The sequence below is a fragment of the Nymphaea colorata genome, chromosome 1, assembly GCF_008831285.2.
Source record: "Nymphaea colorata isolate Beijing-Zhang1983 chromosome 1, ASM883128v2, whole genome shotgun sequence".
NCBI classification, from domain to species: Eukaryota; Viridiplantae; Streptophyta; class Magnoliopsida; order Nymphaeales; family Nymphaeaceae; genus Nymphaea; species Nymphaea colorata.
In genome coordinates, this window is record NC_045138.2 from 35,799,320 (window position 1) to 35,816,909 (window position 17,590).

A 17,590-nucleotide genomic window follows, 5' to 3' on the forward strand; every position below is an offset into this window, starting at 1 on the left:
GTCTGCCATTCCTCCACGTCTGCCGGTAGCCAACTTTACTTCAAGGCGAAGAACTTAAAGCTAAGCGTGGAGAGGGGAATGGAAGAGAGTGAACTGGCATTAGATGACCTACTAAAATCTGATTCCATCCATATGTTCAGAGATTGACAAAATATTAAATCAAGTCCGGACGACCTACAACTGCAAGGCGGGCTGGGCTGGGCTACCAGAAATTTCCATTTGATAGAACAAACTCACCGGTATGCCAGGAGGAGGTCATGTGTTCGAAACTTGGAGCTGATTACGTTGCCCATCGACAGGCAATGTGTGCGTGGTTTTCTTTTCTGCCCGAACATGCACTACCACGTGCCTTACGATAGGATCCAACTCTAATGAGATGGAACCTGCAAGCTGGCCGATGCCTGGTTGTTGGCATTGGCAGCACAAAGTAGAGCATATCGGTAAGGGCAAAAGAAGGGGGTGGGGGTCCTTGTCGGTTTGGTGCAGTCCCATATAATTGGGTATGAGGTCACGCCGAGAATCCACCATCCAATTCAGATCCCGACCCACATTTTACGTATTACGTTTCCAGGAGTTTAATCGAGCGGAGCCTAACTAACTCGGGCTCTGCTCTTTTCCTTAGTCCAAGTTGATTTCGAAATTCGAACTCAGCTTCTTTGATTTGATATCGACTTCGAGCGAGTGAGTGCGAGTCAAGACCAACTCGTTCAACATCCTTCGATTTGACATCCTACCGACCGCGGTCCAGTCTAACCTGGCTCCCGGTGTCGGTAGCAGGTCCCGAACCACGCCTACCGCGTTGCGTACGTGCGGGGTCGCGCGTGCGAGGACTCCCAGTCCCTGCCCCCTCCTCCTCGTTCAATTGAACGGTTCCTTTGGACGCGGTGAGTATAAAAACGCGGGAGGACCCGGCGTTTCTCTTCCCCAACCATTGCCCTCACGCGCAGCAGCGGCTCCGGGTACGTCCGTCCTTCCGGCTGTCCGACCGATCCCTCGCGATCCGACTCGCCGGCATCCTCGAGTTTGCCGGGTAAGGCATCCGATCTCTCTATCCTGGGCTCTCTTTTATCATGATTGTCTCCATTCCCTTCCACGCCGAAAAGATTCAGCGAATTCTACGCTTCAAAAGGTCTTCTCATTCGTTAGCAACGCGGATCTCGATGGATCTGTCGTAGTTTCTCCATTTCACGGAATTTCTATGCATATTTACCGTCATCGAGGAAGATGCGGAACGGAACTAGGTTTTGCATGTTTTTTTTTCCTTTTTCTGTCTGCATTCTGCGAGATTGAAGAGATCTGACGATTTTTATGGTCGATCCGTGTTTTCTTTGTTATAGCTGCGAAGAAATGGGGCTCACGTTCACGAAGCTCTTCAGCCGCCTCTTTGCTAAGAAGGAAATGAGGATTCTGATGGTCGGTCTCGACGCTGCCGGTAAAACCACGATCCTGTATAAGCTGAAGCTCGGAGAGATTGTCACAACGATCCCGACTATTGGTGAGCCATTCTTGCTTGTTTTCTTCTCAGTCCTTTCTTTCTTTTCTTGCACTCCACATTTTTTTGAACTTCTCCGAGTCAGCAGCTTGATCCATGTGTATGAACTTATGATATTCAGATCGTCGACCAGGGTCTCTGGACGACGTATGAATTTTTGAAAGTTGATAATTGAGTCATTTCTGGGAAATTAGAGTTGCTTTATGGATCTGCCATCCCCTTTTTTTTTTTCTTGCCTTCTGCTCAAAGGAAAATTACTGTGCTAACATTTTGGGAATGCTTATCAGGTTAATGATGACCCCTACATTGACGATCTAACTCGACCGTCTTCTGTTTCTCCTAAGAAACTCTTGGATTTCCCATATTAGTGACAAATTTGTTGATGAGATTCGATACTTCACCGATCTGCTCATATTTCAAATATTTGAGTGATGCTGCTTGTAGATCGAGTGATTTCCGGAGTAGAATTTTTGTTGTTTTCGTGTTTTTTATACTGCTCGTTGGTAATTGAATCAGAACACGTGGGAGTCTTGCTGTTTGTGGTTTTCTTTAGCTGCTTAGTTAGGTCTCATAATCTGGCCTCTGTTTTTTCTTCATAGATCTCTTATCTGCTTTTCTGAAATGCATGTTTTCATGTTTCCCTAGAAAAGTGGACCATATGGCTGTTTGAATAATTGACGTTCTTCTTTTAAGTTCATTTTTATTCTAGGATTGAGTGTGATGATTCGTTATTCCAATGAAGCACCGAAGGAAATCGTAAAACATGAAACTGTTTGGTGGACAATGTACTGCTTACATGAGGAGGATGATTCATGCATCTGCCTGCATCCTTCTCATGTTCAAGCAATTACAGTTAAAAATAAACCACTTGGAGTTCTTACTTGACATTGTCAGTGCTAGAATTTATTGCTTATTAAGAGTAATGTGTTGTATAGCTGCCACATCTCTCGCATGTTCATGTATTCATAGTAGAAAATAAACTACTTGGAGTTCTTATTTGACATTGTCAATTCTTGCTTATGTGAATTCTATTTTTATCTTTTCCGTATTTAGGCTTCAGTTGTTCTCTCATGAAGGCACTACTTACCATCGCTTGAATTTCTTTTGCAGGTTTCAATGTAGAGACCGTTGAATACAAAAACATCAGCTTCACCGTATGGGATGTGGGTGGCCAGGACAAGGTTTGTGATAACTCTAGATAAGGATAATCTCTACACTACCCTGTAACTTAGTTCTGGTATTTGTTATGATTAGCATACTCGCTGATGTATCCTGTGACTATTTTCTGATTTTTTCATACAATAATACTGGGCAACATTCTTTCTTTCATGGATCGTGAGAGTGGTGCAAGATCTATGCAAAAGTGAAGACTATTAATTTGAATTTTTTGGTGTATTCAAAGTCTTTGGCGATGTGAAGCTGTGTGGTTTTTACTTTCATTGTTTCTTTTTATTTTTGTTCCGGGCCAAAGCAGGCACTTATATTAGATACCTATATTAATACCCTAGAGATATATTTCTAAGTTTTCTTCTTTTTAGTTCCTTACCAGGAAATTTATTTTCCCATTATAGGGTATGGATCCACCAAATGTATTATATTCTATTTCATTCCATGTTTATGTCAAAGAGGAAACCCATGATAAGCTTGGTCCTTGTTACATTAACTTTGGCCTGTTAATATGCTATTTGAGGTTTCCAACTTAGTACAAAAAGCTTGAAACCTCCCTAATTCTTCAGTGATGTTTTTTGGTTGTACATCAGTCCATGCATGAGAAATAGTGGCTTATCTTAAATGCGTAGTTTTTTTTTTTAAAAAAAAGAAAAAAAACATACTTGTATGCACTTCTTTGTAGCAAACCCAATCCTAAGTCACATGGGTACTTCAGTAAGGTCCACGTACCCGTGTCTCCGTACCCGTACCCAAAATGGGTACTTTGACACTTGGATACCTATAGATCCAAACTACTTAATTTTACTTTGATTTAATTTTTTCCTCCTTACTTTTTATTCTATTCTTTGGATGTGAAAATTCGATTGATGTTCATATTTGACTAGGGGGCTGTTTGGGGATGTTTAAAGTTTTTCATAGGTTTCTTAAACACAATATTGCGAGAGCCGTTGATATATATTTTCTATGTTATTTATTTGTTTATGTTGATGTATATTCTCTATTTTGATATATATTTTCTAAGTATTTCTTATTGTTTATATATATATATATATATATATATATATATATATATATATATATATATATATATATATATATATACGGCCGTCCTGCGCACCCAAGTTTTTTGAAAATGGTCAGTACCCGTACCTATGTGACGTAGACCCAATCATATACGCTTCATTTTTCTGTTAGTATGTTGGGCAGCCAGATCTAGATCTACTGCATGGTATAAGAGTATCTGGTTAGAAGCTCACTGCCATGATATTTTTTACTGATATGCCCATATAACATTTTCCATTGCAACAGATTAGACCCCTGTGGAGGCACTATTTCCAGAATACCCAGGGCCTTATTTTTGTTGTTGACAGCAATGATAGAGACCGTGTCGTTGAAGCCCGAGATGAGCTTCACAGGATGCTAAACGAGGTAATTTCTTCCTTCAAATGTACTTGACTTAATGATTGTGTTTCTCAAAATATTTCCTGTTTATAAAGCTTTATCAGCTAGTAATTGCATTGATGAAATTCCAATTGACAATCAAAGTTTCCTTTTCCTCCATACATCCATGCCCTCGGGGGTCTGATTATCCTGAAAAAGATTCAGGGTGTAGTGAAGGGTGAAATTTCACTCATTCTACATCCTGAAATTGAACAACGTATTTTTTTTTTCATATTGTAAAGGCCGGAAAGGAAATGAAACGGAAGTCAGCCCTAGGAGGGTCTGAATATTTTGCCTCCATAAATTTTCTTCGCTCCTCTGCCTGTCAGGATGTTCCTATCTGCCATGATAGCTCAGTGACTTTCTCTTGTTGCAGGATGAATTACGTGATGCTGTTTTGCTTGTGTTTGCAAATAAGCAAGATCTTCCAAATGCAATGAATGCTGCTGAGATAACTGATAAGCTTGGGTTGCATTCCCTTCGTCAGCGACACTGGTATGAAAATCTGATGTTCCTCCTGAGTTGAACTCTGACTTGGTTTTTGTACCAAAAGAATAAGCAATACATGCAATCATTTGTTAGATGTCACCGACAATCTATGTCAAGAAAAGGAAAAAGGAAACTCACAACTAACAATTTGAGGTAGTGACATTTTAAAAAATTTGGTGAGAGAAAACTGAAGATACAAATGTTTTACGGTTTAATATGTACAAGTCATCCATGCAAGGCTGGTTAGTGTGCAACATTGGATTAACATAAATTGAATTATTTTTGTTTTCAGGTATATTCAGAGTACATGTGCTACTTCTGGAGAGGGTCTGTATGAAGGGCTGGATTGGCTGTCCAACAACATCGCCAACAAGGTACGTAGTTGGAAATAACATTTCTTGACTGACTGGTCATGTTTTGAGAAAAATAATTTCCTCCCGTTGTAGTTAAATGTAAGTAAGGTGGTTTTGTGGCGCTTAGATGTTGCCTCATTTGTCAGAAACAGCAGTTTAGGTTGTCTGTGTCAATGTTATCAAAATAAGCTGCCAAGTCGGTGAATTCATAGTTTCGGCTGAATCAACAGAACTTATTATTTTATATTAAAAGATAAAGAAAAATATAAAAATAATTAAAACTATAAAAAATTTTAAAATTTGAAATGTGGCACCCTTGTATTTGCCGATCAATCTAACCAATTTGCCACTATTTTGATTCAAGTTGAGCGATTCAGGCAGATTGTGACGACATTGACCCATGCAGCCACTTACCGGTTACCAGTCATTGGCTTTAATCTGGCGTGACTGTTAGTCCATCCAGTCGAGCTGTCATGTGCTGTCTGTTCATGTCTGACTGTTCTGCCTGAATCTGATTGAAGCTGTATCTGAACAAAATTAACAGTAGACCTAAAACTGCCTTTTAACATGCTTCTCTAATATGTAGATTGGGATTTGTAAAAATTGATATTTAACTGTTTGAAATGTTGCAACTCACTGTATCCTATGGAGACATTGAAAAGTTTATAACTCAGGAGCTGGTTGCTGGGTTTTTGGATATGAGTAATGGTGTGACTGATTTTTTGATGTATTTTCAGGTGTGACCGGAAGCATTGTAGATGACAGTCTTCAGACAACTTTTTCTGGCATCCTTAGCTTATCATTTCATGTTTCCCCGTCGATTCTGTTATTTACTGGTTTTGTTAAGAAAGAAACTCAATTATATTAATGAAATTGATTTGTGTGGATTGACTTGATATATCTTGATCTATATGAGGGAATTCCTTTGCCTGCTGTTGGTACCTGGTACTTTATGGGCTATAAAAAGTTTGTTGTCCCACGTCATGAGTCCACTATTCTTTGATGTTTGTTTGGAATGATGCTGCTTGGCTATAACTTGTCTTTTTCCTGTCGTTGGTTTTTCGATGGAACAGTCTGAAAGACGTTCTCAACTGCCGAGCAAAGAATGAAAAAAACAAGTGTTACAGGGTGGCTTTGTGAGGACATATTGTGTACAGGATGTTTGGCTCTGCATAGACAACAGATAGGACATAATAATTACGTGGTTCGGTTCAAGTTCGAGCTCAACGTCCATCATGGAAATGCCCGGTGACACTCGATTCCTTGAGGGGGAGCAGCTGCTTTTTCTTTTACACTCATGATCATAGTGAATTCAAGAGTCGCACAAGCTGCATTTTCTTTACAGTCATGATCACAGTGAATACAAGAGTCGGTCAACTTGGACTGTAGAGTAGCTACTGGTCTGAGATTGTATCTAAGCTGGATTATGTGTGGACTTATGGTACATCTTTCAAATCGGATGTTTGGCTTGCCACCATTTGCTGCGAAAGAATTACGTTCCAGAGCATGACAGTGGCCACAATATTTGAACCTTGAACCCCTTGAGTACGAGCTACCTTGCTGTCCAATGACTCCAATTGCATCACACATCTACATCCCTTGAGGTAAGGTTCTACCACTTCAATCATAAAAATTTCCAACGCTAACTTAACAGGATAAACTTATCCAATAAGGGCTAAAATAGACCAACGTCTTCTGCCAAAATAGACAAGCATAGCTTCCAGCTTCGTCTTGACACCTTTGTGGTGCAAAATTTACAGATCTGTTGTTCACCTATTTTGCTCTCAAAGATGGAAAATAGGGTTAGGCAATATGTAACTCTAGAATCAGATATTCATAAACTAAGAACGGGAATGGGGCGATGAAAAATTTCTCACGAGAACCTCCTGCGGTGACCAACCAAAGGCAAAGAAGAATGTATTTAAACGGAAAAGAGAAACAGAAACAAAATCGTTGTTGGTAACAGGGAAACAGTCTGGTTGAACAGTACAAAGCAGCAAGCTTACAGTCACGAAGTTATAACATACATAACGGGGAGAAGAAAGCAAACCAAGACTTGATATAACAATTGATACAAAACAAAGATCTCCTAATGATCATTCATTTCCGTTCTCATTTTTGTTGCACTGTTCAAACCCCAAAACTTTCATTACCGCTCCCGACCCGGGTCTCAACAACTCAGAATACCACGCCCATTGATAGCACAATGAGCTCGGCCATGTATTCAGTCCAACAACGGTTCCAAGAGATACCCTTCAAGCATATGCTCTGCATATTCAATTAAAAAAAGATTCCAGGCAGTTCATTTGTTAGTTTGATGATTCATATGTTGGAAGAGGTGGGATGTGAGCTCTTTTTCAAATTTAATGAGAAGTTATAGGGTGACAATGCAATTGTTTTGAAAGTATTTCAAACTTTTCACAAATTTATTAAATTGTTGAGGCCAATTGAAAGTTTTTCACAAACTTAAAACCCTCGTTCTTCCTCTCTCTCCTTTTCTTTCGATTTTTCCCATTTCTCATGTCCTTGCTCTTCTTCAGACCACCGTCTTCCGAGCACCGGCGACACAATAGAGAGCCGGCGACTGACGACTCTCTTTTGGAGGTGAGTCCCGTTCAGTTCTCTCTCTAACTCAACGCTTGAAACCCTCCTCCTCGAACCTCTGCGTCGAGGTGGGGGGTCTCTGAAAACCCTTCGCAATTCCCAAGCTGTTCTTCCACTCTTCCTGAACTAATAAAGTCGCACCAGAAGGAGCGGGCTTGTTTCCGGAGATTATTGTTTTGCCCGTTTGGGCTTTTCTTCTTATGCGTTCTCGAACCAAGTTGGCACGGTTCTTCCGCAGCCGCAGTCACGCACTGCGTTGCTTCATTCAGGTTAGCCTCTTCGCAGCTAGGTCTCGCCCATCGCAGCCAGCGGCATCCATTTATTGCTTTGCTTCGTATTTCGTCAGAGAGAGTGGTGGAGAAGGTCATCTTCACCCCTTCGCTGGCGGGCTCTCCTTCTCTCGCAGCTCTCCATCACCAAACCATCGCCCTTTTTGTCTTCCTCTCTCTGCCCCACCAACCCTCTCCTCACAGACGATGGTTTCTCTGTCATCATCTCCAGGCGTCCAATCCGATTTCCTCTCCTCCTTCCTCAGCCGGTGCCATAACCGTGGTTCCAATTGGGGCGGACCCCTTTTCGTCGCTTACACACTTTGCCACCACGTCGGGCAGGTCCCTGCCTCCTATTGTCTTCTTTAATTTGCTTCATTTCTGAAATTTTCGACCATACTTTGCTTACACACTTTGCCACCACGTCGGGCAGGTCCCTGCCTCCTATTGTCTTCTTTAATTTGCTTCATTTCTGAATTTTTCGACCACGTCGGGAAGGTATGCGACTCTCTATCTCTATCTCTCACGCGCGCGGTACGTCGGCCATGGCCGACGCAGGGAGGTCCTCCCGACTGGAGGTATGCGTTGGCCATGGCCGACGCACAGAGGGGCTGCTCCGGGAGCCCCTTTCTTTGTCTTCCTATTCTTATTTTTTTCCCCCCCACAATCTCTCTCGTTATCTCTCTTTTCCATCGATGCTGGAGGCGCTGCGTCGGCTATGGCCGCCCCACCTTGCAAAAAAATTTGGACCCTTCCAGGGCTACCATGGCGGACGGGAATGGAGGAATTGTATATACATTTTTTTTTTCTAGTCGTGCTTTTACTGTGTTGTTTTCATAACCTATTTGACTAATTTCATTTTTGTCTCATGAATTACCGATCTTCTCTTTCCTCTGCATTTCCTTTGCCTTTCGGTGTTGCTTGGATAAGCAGGTTGCTGTTCTGTAATGCTCACAAGTAAAACAAATTTAAGTTCATTAGTTTGTATTAACTTCTTCAGATATACCCGGTTATATCAGTAGGTACAGTGGTTAGGATCGATGGTGATGATGATGACAACCCATTTGCTGTTATTACAGCCCTTACTATGGATAGATGATAGGTAAGCTTTCCCCTGTTCCTATGGATGGATAAGCAGGTTGCTGTTCATGTAATTGTTCCTTCCTCACAGGCAGTAGGATGCTCAATTTTTTTTTTTTTTGTAGTTTGTGATTCTTAAATACCATCTTCAAGAGAGCAACTTTGAAGATAGAGCTGCAGATTACATGCAACTCGATTCCTAGATAGCAGTACTTTTAATATAGTTATTTGGATGCCCCATTAAGAATGTGAGTGTACCCATGTGAAAATGGAGGAGAACAAAAAAAAAATCACACCTTCCAACGGTCACCTAAAAGGTTAAAACGTCTCTCCTTTATTTTACCTTGTGCACCAAACACAGTTAATTTTACCCTGCAAAAATCTACCCTTTTCCTTCTTTTTTTTTTTCAGCATTCTTTTCCATGGTAAATTTACCATTCTAAATTCTTCCCTGCCATCAAAGAGGGCCTTAAGATTGAATTTGTCCTTGTTGAGGACATATGAAACTCATGGTAATCATTTGCCAACAAAGGCCAGGTGTTTGGGGTATTTGCTCACAAATAATTTTCTTAATTTGCCCCGCACATGAAAATTTGTTATGAATTGTTTGATAACCTTAGCATGTAATCCATCAAGCTCTTAATATGCGACGCCTATGGTAATGAAAAATTGTACTCTGAACATCTTATCTTAAAGGGTTTTCTCAAAATTTTCAGGTTAGCAGGTGAGAGTTCCTGGAGGCTGCATGGGTAGTTTTTGACAGCTATAATCTACGCACATCATTGAGGCCTAGTTCCTGTTATGGTAGTTTTGAGATTCCATTCAGTTGTAGCATCAATTGGTATATTGAAAAAATGGTCTTGTATAATATGACTATTTTCATCAGAAGTTAAACCTTGTACTAGCTATGTTAGTTTCTTTGAACGTTTTTCCTTTTATACCTTTGGTTTTGGCTATTATTTCTCTATCCTGAGAATATCTTTACTTCTAAAATTTATAATTTTCATAAATATGATGCTTACAGTTGTTAAATCATAGTCAATGAGGTCTAGGTGCCCTTTTTTTAATCCCTTTTTTCTTTTTTGCTACATTCTTGTGTTCTTTCTAATATTTTTCTTAGGTAAAAGTGGCTATGGAAGGCCTTAAAAAATCAAAGGATCGTCTAAAGTTGAAGAAGAAAAAGAAATCACGGATAAGTAGTCGCATAGAAGAAGAACAACAACAACAACAGAAAGAAGGTAGCATGTCTAATGTCACTAGCATGATTTTCAGGGTATTATGTGATCTGTGGGATGCTCGTATATTTGACCTGTTACATATTTATGTGTTGCATTTACATATTTATGTGTTGCATCAACAAACTGTACAGTGCCAACACAGCAGAAATTACATAAAATTGGCATAAAGAACAAATTTACATCCAAAACATGTCTTTGGTACTTTTTCAATTTGGTGTAGAGGTCATAGGAGGGTGGAAACGGGAAACAAGCAACGACAAATAATTTGTGAGAACAAATTTAATCCTAAGCATGCCTTTGGTGCTTTTGCAATTTGGCAAAGAAGCATAGAAGGGTAAGATTAGAATAGAACAATTGCAAACACACAGATATTTACTACTTTTTCCTTTCTTGTGGAGTTGTCCTCTTTTTGTGAATGCTTGATGGTTTGCTTTAATTGTTCTGTGTCACTGATTATCATGAGTTATGATCTTAGAGCTGATGTCTGAGGGAGTGGAGACAGATGAAGGTAACGACTCCATGTTGACAATGAAGAAGAAGAAGAAAAGAAAGTTGAAGGACAAAAGCCTTGTTGAGAAGAAAGGTTTGTAACTTGGTCATGATTCCTAAGGCAGCTAGACGAAGTTAGAATTTTCTCTTTGCTTGGGTAACACGTTCTTAAGGTGTAACCCTTTATTGTTCTCCATGGGCACTGTTTGCTTGAGCAAATAATTTATTTATTGATAGTGGCCCTCACCCTAGTTTTGTTTTGAATGATTGTGAATTTTTGTTGACACTAGGTTGTCAAAATCAAGCATCAAGCACAGGTTGGTCACTGTGTGTATAAATACATGTGCATATGTGTGTAAGCACATGTGTGTAGAGAGAGAGAGAGAGAGAGTCCGAAAAATATGGAGATTCAAACCATGGTTTATAACTTATAGACATTGTGATCAGCCTAGTCAGCCAACTAGTGATTTTTATGCCGGGGACCACTCAATAGTTTAACGTCATGGGTTACTTTGTCATTGTAGTTTACCTTCTCTTTTTCGTATTGAAATATTTGATTCTTTGTGCAGTGAAGAAGTCAAAGAAAGGAGAAGGGATTAAAATGAAGAATGACACAAAGAATGATGGGGTGCTACAGGAGGAAGTTGATGATAAAAGTGAGTCTCGTCTTCATTATGCGTATCTTCTTGACCTCACAATAATACTATTTTAATATTTTACTATTCCTCATTGTTCTTTGTACAACCTTTCGATTGTCCAACCTAAAACTCTTACCATGTTTAGAATTGCTTCCCACTCTAATCTTACTTTGGTCTCGAGGTAGAGAACACAATGCACAATTGTGTAGACCTAAACCAAATTTTGCTCTCTATATCAAAGTTCTCAGTTGGATGCTTATTATGTTACCAATCTGTTAATAAGGGCTGGTCTTATGTTTAGAAATGTCAGCGTGGATGGTTGGTTTTGAAGTTCCTTACTCCAAATTAAGGAATGTAAAAAGTATGGTTTCTTGTTTCCTATCATTTGTTACATTTCTATAATTGGCAAGTCAATAAGCTAATTTTTCTTTCTAATTTAACAAGATTAATCCCAACTGTGAGCATGGACACTGACACATCATAACAACTTGAATGATGCAATAACTGTGTAATACTAGGATATAATATATGGACATGCGTATGTATCTTAGGCTAAATTCATAAATCGCAATCTAAATACTAAAGCATGGTGGTCCTCATTCTTGATTTATAAATTCTAACACATAATGATAAGTATGATCAAATAAAGGGAAGCTTCATCATGCAAAAAAAAAAAAAAAAGACAATAAATTATTATATTCATAAATACATCCATAAGAGCTTTGCACGTTACTTGAATGTCATGGTCTTGACTGCATCATGAAGAGCTATAAAATCCAATGACTACTTTACAAGTGTTCAACGTTATCTCGGATGCATAACAAGTGCTAGCATGGACTAAAATTTGAGATGATCTTTTGCCTACATCTTATCTGTTATGATATTACGTGTCTGAATGCTTTGTTAAATGTTACAGTCACATAAGATATGCATGAACATTAAACTGTCAAATAGATTTAGAGAAGCTATTTGTCTATTGTTTTGAGCAACTTTTTTACTTTAAATCTATTAATCTTTTCTACAAGACCATGGGCAAGTTTTGGATTTAGCATAATAAGCAAAAATTTTAGAAAGGTTTCACAACACTAAGTGTTGTGGTGTATTTCAGTCAAAATATCTTTTATGCTCATACTGGAGTTAGGAAGTCAATCCACATCTTTCCGTTATATATTGCAAGTAAATGCACATGCAGGGAAGCAATCCGTCTATGTTGATCGAGTAACTGGTAGCTAAACCTTTTACTTTTTTTTTTGTTGATAATTATGTATTGGAGTTCTATTTTGGCTTAAAAATTTTTAACAAAGTTCTCTTTAAGTGGTTGTTATAAACTTGCCACCCTAACATGGTTTATACCATTGTCACTAAAAACACATTTTATTAAAAAAAAACGTGTATAAAACGTGAAAAACAAGTCAGCCGTATAAAATGCGAAAAAACACGTTTTAAGAAAAAACGCCAAAAAATAAAGAACGCGAAAAAAGGTATAATACGCATATAATACAGGATACGGGTATAATACGGGCATTATACACATTTTTCCCTTTATTCGTAATTTTTATTATTTTTTATTTTTTATAATTTTCAAGATTTATTAAATGTTTTAAATTTTTAAAAAATTCGCTGAGATTTTCCCGAGATATACAACTTTGCCGTATTATACCCTAGAAATTTCTCGCCGTATATTCCGTACACGTTTTTTGTGACAACGGCTATTTGAGAAAATGTGACGGTTAGCATCCATTGCTCCATATAGGTTGGTTGTAAGCATCTTACCTTTTAAGAACATTAACTGACACCTCATGTGTTTTTTTTTCTTCTGTTGTTTTTCCTCAATATCAACATTTTGGACTTCAACCTCTTTGCTTTCTGTTCGTCTCATAGCCCATAAATCATCAGGTGACATGTTTTTGATCTTCCAATTGGACTACGAGAGCATGTATGTTTTTAATCTAATAATCTTTCTACAGTTAATGAGTCAACTAGGTCTATAGGTGGCTTAGCTGTGTTGTTTCTGCAGTTCATGATGCTACAGCCTGGTCTTCCAGTATTTTTAAGTGATACACAAAACCAAATCCAAATAACAATTTTAAATTTTGGAAATGATGATTGTAGATTCTTAGCCATGACTAGTCACACTTCTTTTCTTCTTTGGTTGTACTTTCTAAGCAACTATGGATTGTGATTGTCATGTAATTGTTAAATTTTATGCCAGATCCTAAGGTGAAGAAATCCGGCAAAATGGCAAAAAGGAAAATTTCTCAAGTATTGAGAGAAAGTGCAGATGCAGAGACAGATGAAGCAAATGAGGTTTATGAAATCCCTTCAGTAGATGATGACTGCTCCAAAGGCATGAAAAGTATGTTAATTGTTGTGAGTTGCATGTCCTTGCACTGAGTATCGCTGTTCTCCTTTTCTATTTATATTTCTGTTTTTCTCTAACCTATGTACATGTGTTGTCTCGAGTGGTTCATCCTGTCACACTTGTGCATAATAGTAAACTGTTAGATAGGTGCCTTTCAAATGCTTCTTTTCTATGTTTTCTTATCTTCAAAACCGTGTTGCTGCTTTTTGAAGATGTTCAAAAAGGAAGTAGCACTAAAAATTTGAATCAGAAACTAGCAGTATGGTGTCTGGAATTATGTTGCTGTTGCCATTAGTTATTTGTGGGGAATGTCCCTTTCATTGATGGCTGAATTTTGTTACTGTCCTTTCATTGATGGCTGAATTTTGTTACTGTTCCATCAGTTATCTCCCTGTTGAATATCCTGTCAAGTAGTGTGTACTTTCTTACTAGCTGAAGTTTCATTGCTGTAGTTACTAGTAAACCTTTCCTTTTTTCTTGTCAGAGTGGGTCACTGAATACCATCAACGTAGACCCGGGTTGGAGATTTTGCAACAGGAAATTGATGACTTTATAGTTGCCTATGAAACAAGGAAGGAAAAGGTATTAGTTTGCTAGAACTTTTTTCTTAGTACATCTACGTTCAGAAGGAAATGTTAACATGGCAAAAAATACAGACACTGTCGTTATATATGAGAGCACGAAATTCCCAAGAAACATGGCTTTTGAAATCCATTCGTGTTAACACAACAGAATGCTTTTTGCCGTTTCGGGTTGTGTGACTATGTTATACTTGTATTTGATGCATTATTGTTGAGGCCAAATAGTTAGTTTCTGAACTAAAATTTCCTAGTATCATCAAATACTTAAACAATGATTTCTAGGACAGGTTGGTTTTTTACTTAAATCCAGAATCCAAAAGATAAAATTCGTTCCAGGCAAATTTGATACTGCTGTAGTTGATGGTGAATAACTGATGACGTGCTTTAGAATTCTGTATCTCCACATGATTGGATTATTTATATTCAGTTGCTCTGATTTCTCAGGAAAGGAAAGAGAGGGAAGCACTTGCTGCAGATGGCGGATGGACTGTTGTTACACACCATAAAGGTAGAAAAAAAACAATGGATGCTGAAAGTGGAATCGCTGTGGGATCTATTGCGGAGGCAGTTGTTTTGGAAAAAATTGCCAAAAAGAAAAACAAAGAACCAGCTAAAGATTTTTACAGATTCCAAAGACGTGAAGCCCAGAGAAATGGTAGGCGAAAGATTTCATTTTGCACACAAATTTGATCAAATGTTTTTAATAAATGTTGTGGAATTTACAGTATGCAATACTGCAATGTGTCATGTTGATGTATTTGATTGTTCATATGCATTAAAGGTGTGGGAGTTTGAGCTGTGATGGTGAAACAATAAGGTTGGAAATATATGGAAATTGATAGGATGTGATTGCCTCTGGTGTTTTCTGCACATGTATATATATGTGTATGTGTATATATGTAGATACATATGCTTTGGGTAGTTAAAGAGGTTTTATTTTTTTTATTTTAATTATTGACTACTCCCTTTGGAGCTAAATTGCTTGAAAACATAGTAGAGTCTACTTGAAAGAACTATCCTTGGACTGTTCACTTGCCATATAATGAGCGCCACATTTCAAGTCGGGTGCTCTATTTGAGCTACTTGAGCTCAACTCATTTATTAAACTAGTCAGGTATGAGTAAAAAGTTAAAGCTTGAGTTTAGCAATCTCAGGTTTTTGGGCTTGAGAGTTGAGTAAGCTCATCACACTGTTGGTGTATTTGTGATCACACTGTTGGTGTATTATGTGTTTTCTTTGGCTCCTCAAATCATGTTTTCAACTTCATCAACCCACTCTTCTCCTTCTGTTGGAAAATAGAAAATCTTTCTAAATTCTTGCTAGCGAAACTTTGAGTAACATGTGCTGAACTCGAGCTTAGCCCCAGCCGAGCCCGAGCAAGTTCAGTGTACTCAAGTTTCACCTGAGCTCGATTTGGCCCAACTAGGCTCAAGCTCTTGATAGGAACATCCCTAGTCTTGGGGAGACCTATGTGTAGGTAGCTGCACGATGTCTGAGGAATCTTTACTGAAATTATAGAAACTATAACTAGCGATGTAACTGTATCCTTAGGTGATTACCTGATTTACATAAAGCTGCGGATTGGGAAAAGCTTCTCACAGCTTAAGTCTTGCCGGCTTGTAAGAGCTGATCTCAACTCATTAGATGAACTTAAGCTTAAGTAAACACCTGTTTGCTTCAGCTCAGCGTTTAGAAGATCACAAACAGGTCACGTGCTGTATGTTGTTTTGCCTTGTACAATGTTAAGAATTTGCAAATTCTATTTTTTATTGCTTGAAATGTGTCATTCCTTGTGTAACTTTTGCAATGTGGGTTTGCTCGGTATGAATGATAGCTTATGAAAGCATGGAAGACTGTTATTTTTAAGGGGAACCTGCCTAACTTTGTTTATCTTACTCGAGTTAGCCTGTGCTTGAGCTTATTTTGGCTCATCTACCTGTTTTGAACACCCTCATCTTGTTCATATCAGCTCCAATTTTAAATTCAAGTCCTTTGGACTTTTTTATTCGTCTATCGGTTGCATGGAGTGAGTAGAACTACAACGTGGCGACTTTTCTTAGCTTTACCCAACAGAAGCTTTTATCCTTAGTATTTGAATGAATTTTTCTATTTTCCTCATTGCTTAGGATTCATTTGTCTGGTTTGATTTTCTACGGTATTTTCTTATCTTGATTAAGCTCTTTACTATTCAATGGGCATATGCTATTGTTAACTTCTCCAGACATAAATTTTTATAAGATTCTCAATGCTGATACAAATTCAAAATGCTTTCTCTTGCAGAGGTTATGATGCTGCAGAGCAAGTTCGAGCAGGATAAGAAAAGGATTCAACAATTGAAGGCAGCAAGAAAGTTCCGTCCTTTCTGACCAATCAATGGAAAAAAAAAAAAGAAAAATCAATTTTGACACAGTTGGGGTTGCCATCTGCAGTTTCGTTTGAAGAATGCTGCAGAGAATAGTTAGCAGTTGTTGTCCAACTTACATTCCTTTTTAATAGAATGCAAGCTTGGGTAAAAATATCCACTTTTTTTTTTCCTGCTTTATCTTTTAGTCTGAGGCGTCAGTATGCAGCAGATGATAGGCAGTAGCACCATAATTGTGGAAACTAGTGATATTTATCTCTTATATTGCCGAAGGGATAATGTTTATTACTTCCTATACGTAGACCATTGAGGTCGTCTTGTGGTTTACACTCCTCCGTCTGAGGATATCAACTTATGTCCGCATGGGAATGCACAGTCGATAATGGTTTGATTTTAAAGCTCTTAAATTCTAAAAGCAAAGTCGTTCTTCAATCCCCCGTTTCATGGTTTAGAGTATCTTCTCTATGCGAACTTGTTTGACAAGAAGGACGACAAAAAGTTGACATCCTTCAAAAGTCGAATGTCAATGGGAATACCGAGGGATAACCAGAACACGATATTATGGTGACAAAACTGCGACTGGTAAAATTGGCATGCAGTGGATTTAATGATTTTTTTCTCCCCAACAGGGAAAATAAAAGCTTAAATAGAATTATTTATTCGAAAATGTCAGCAGATACCACACTTATATTTGGGTTTTGCATGCCACTGAATTTAACACGAACATGCCTGCAGCATGTTAGATCGTGAAGGGGTTCTATTGCCAGACAATGATGATCAGATGCTGCACCGATCAACCTGATTCTCTCAAAGAATGAACGTAATGATCTGATGCTGCACCGATCAACCTGATTCTCTCAAAGAATGAATGTAATGATGATCAGATGCTGCACCGATCAAACCTGCTCAAAGAAAGAATGTATTGACATGTCAAAGTGCCTAAATCTAGAACTGTGGCATTTTTTTCAACTCTACAGACGGATAACCGGCTTAGTTGTAGGGCGAGCCAGGCCCAACTCTAAG

The 17,590-nt window shown here is 38.5% G+C and overlaps 2 protein-coding genes across 3 annotated transcripts; both read left to right on the forward strand.

Moving 5' to 3' along the window:
- Positions 1 to 870: 870 nt before the first annotated feature.
- Positions 871 to 5,842, forward strand: LOC116259375 (ADP-ribosylation factor 2-like). Its single transcript, XM_031637168.2, has 7 exons — positions 871 to 1,030; positions 1,338 to 1,495; positions 2,603 to 2,673; positions 3,971 to 4,090; positions 4,479 to 4,597; positions 4,884 to 4,965; positions 5,682 to 5,842. Exons 2-7 carry the CDS (start codon positions 1,348 to 1,350, stop codon positions 5,685 to 5,687), a joined length of 546 nt encoding a protein of 181 aa, XP_031493028.1. The 5' UTR covers positions 871 to 1,030; positions 1,338 to 1,347; the 3' UTR covers positions 5,688 to 5,842.
- Positions 5,843 to 7,392: 1,550 nt separating this feature from the next.
- On the forward strand, positions 7,393 to 16,855 carry LOC116245759 (uncharacterized). Of its 2 annotated transcripts, XM_031617295.2 has the most exons (9): positions 7,393 to 7,548; positions 9,614 to 9,701; positions 10,018 to 10,135; positions 10,611 to 10,718; positions 11,194 to 11,280; positions 13,475 to 13,618; positions 14,109 to 14,206; positions 14,650 to 14,860; positions 16,486 to 16,855. In XM_031617295.2, exons 2-9 carry the CDS (start codon positions 9,699 to 9,701, stop codon positions 16,569 to 16,571), a joined length of 855 nt encoding a protein of 284 aa, XP_031473155.1. In that variant the 5' UTR covers positions 7,393 to 7,548; positions 9,614 to 9,698; the 3' UTR covers positions 16,572 to 16,855. The 2 variants fall into 2 exon arrangements, with proteins under 2 accessions (XP_031473155.1, XP_031473154.1); XM_031617294.2 differs by lacking the exon at positions 9,614 to 9,701 and having other exon boundaries at positions 7,421 to 7,548.
- The last annotated feature ends 735 nt before the right edge of the window (positions 16,856 to 17,590 follow it).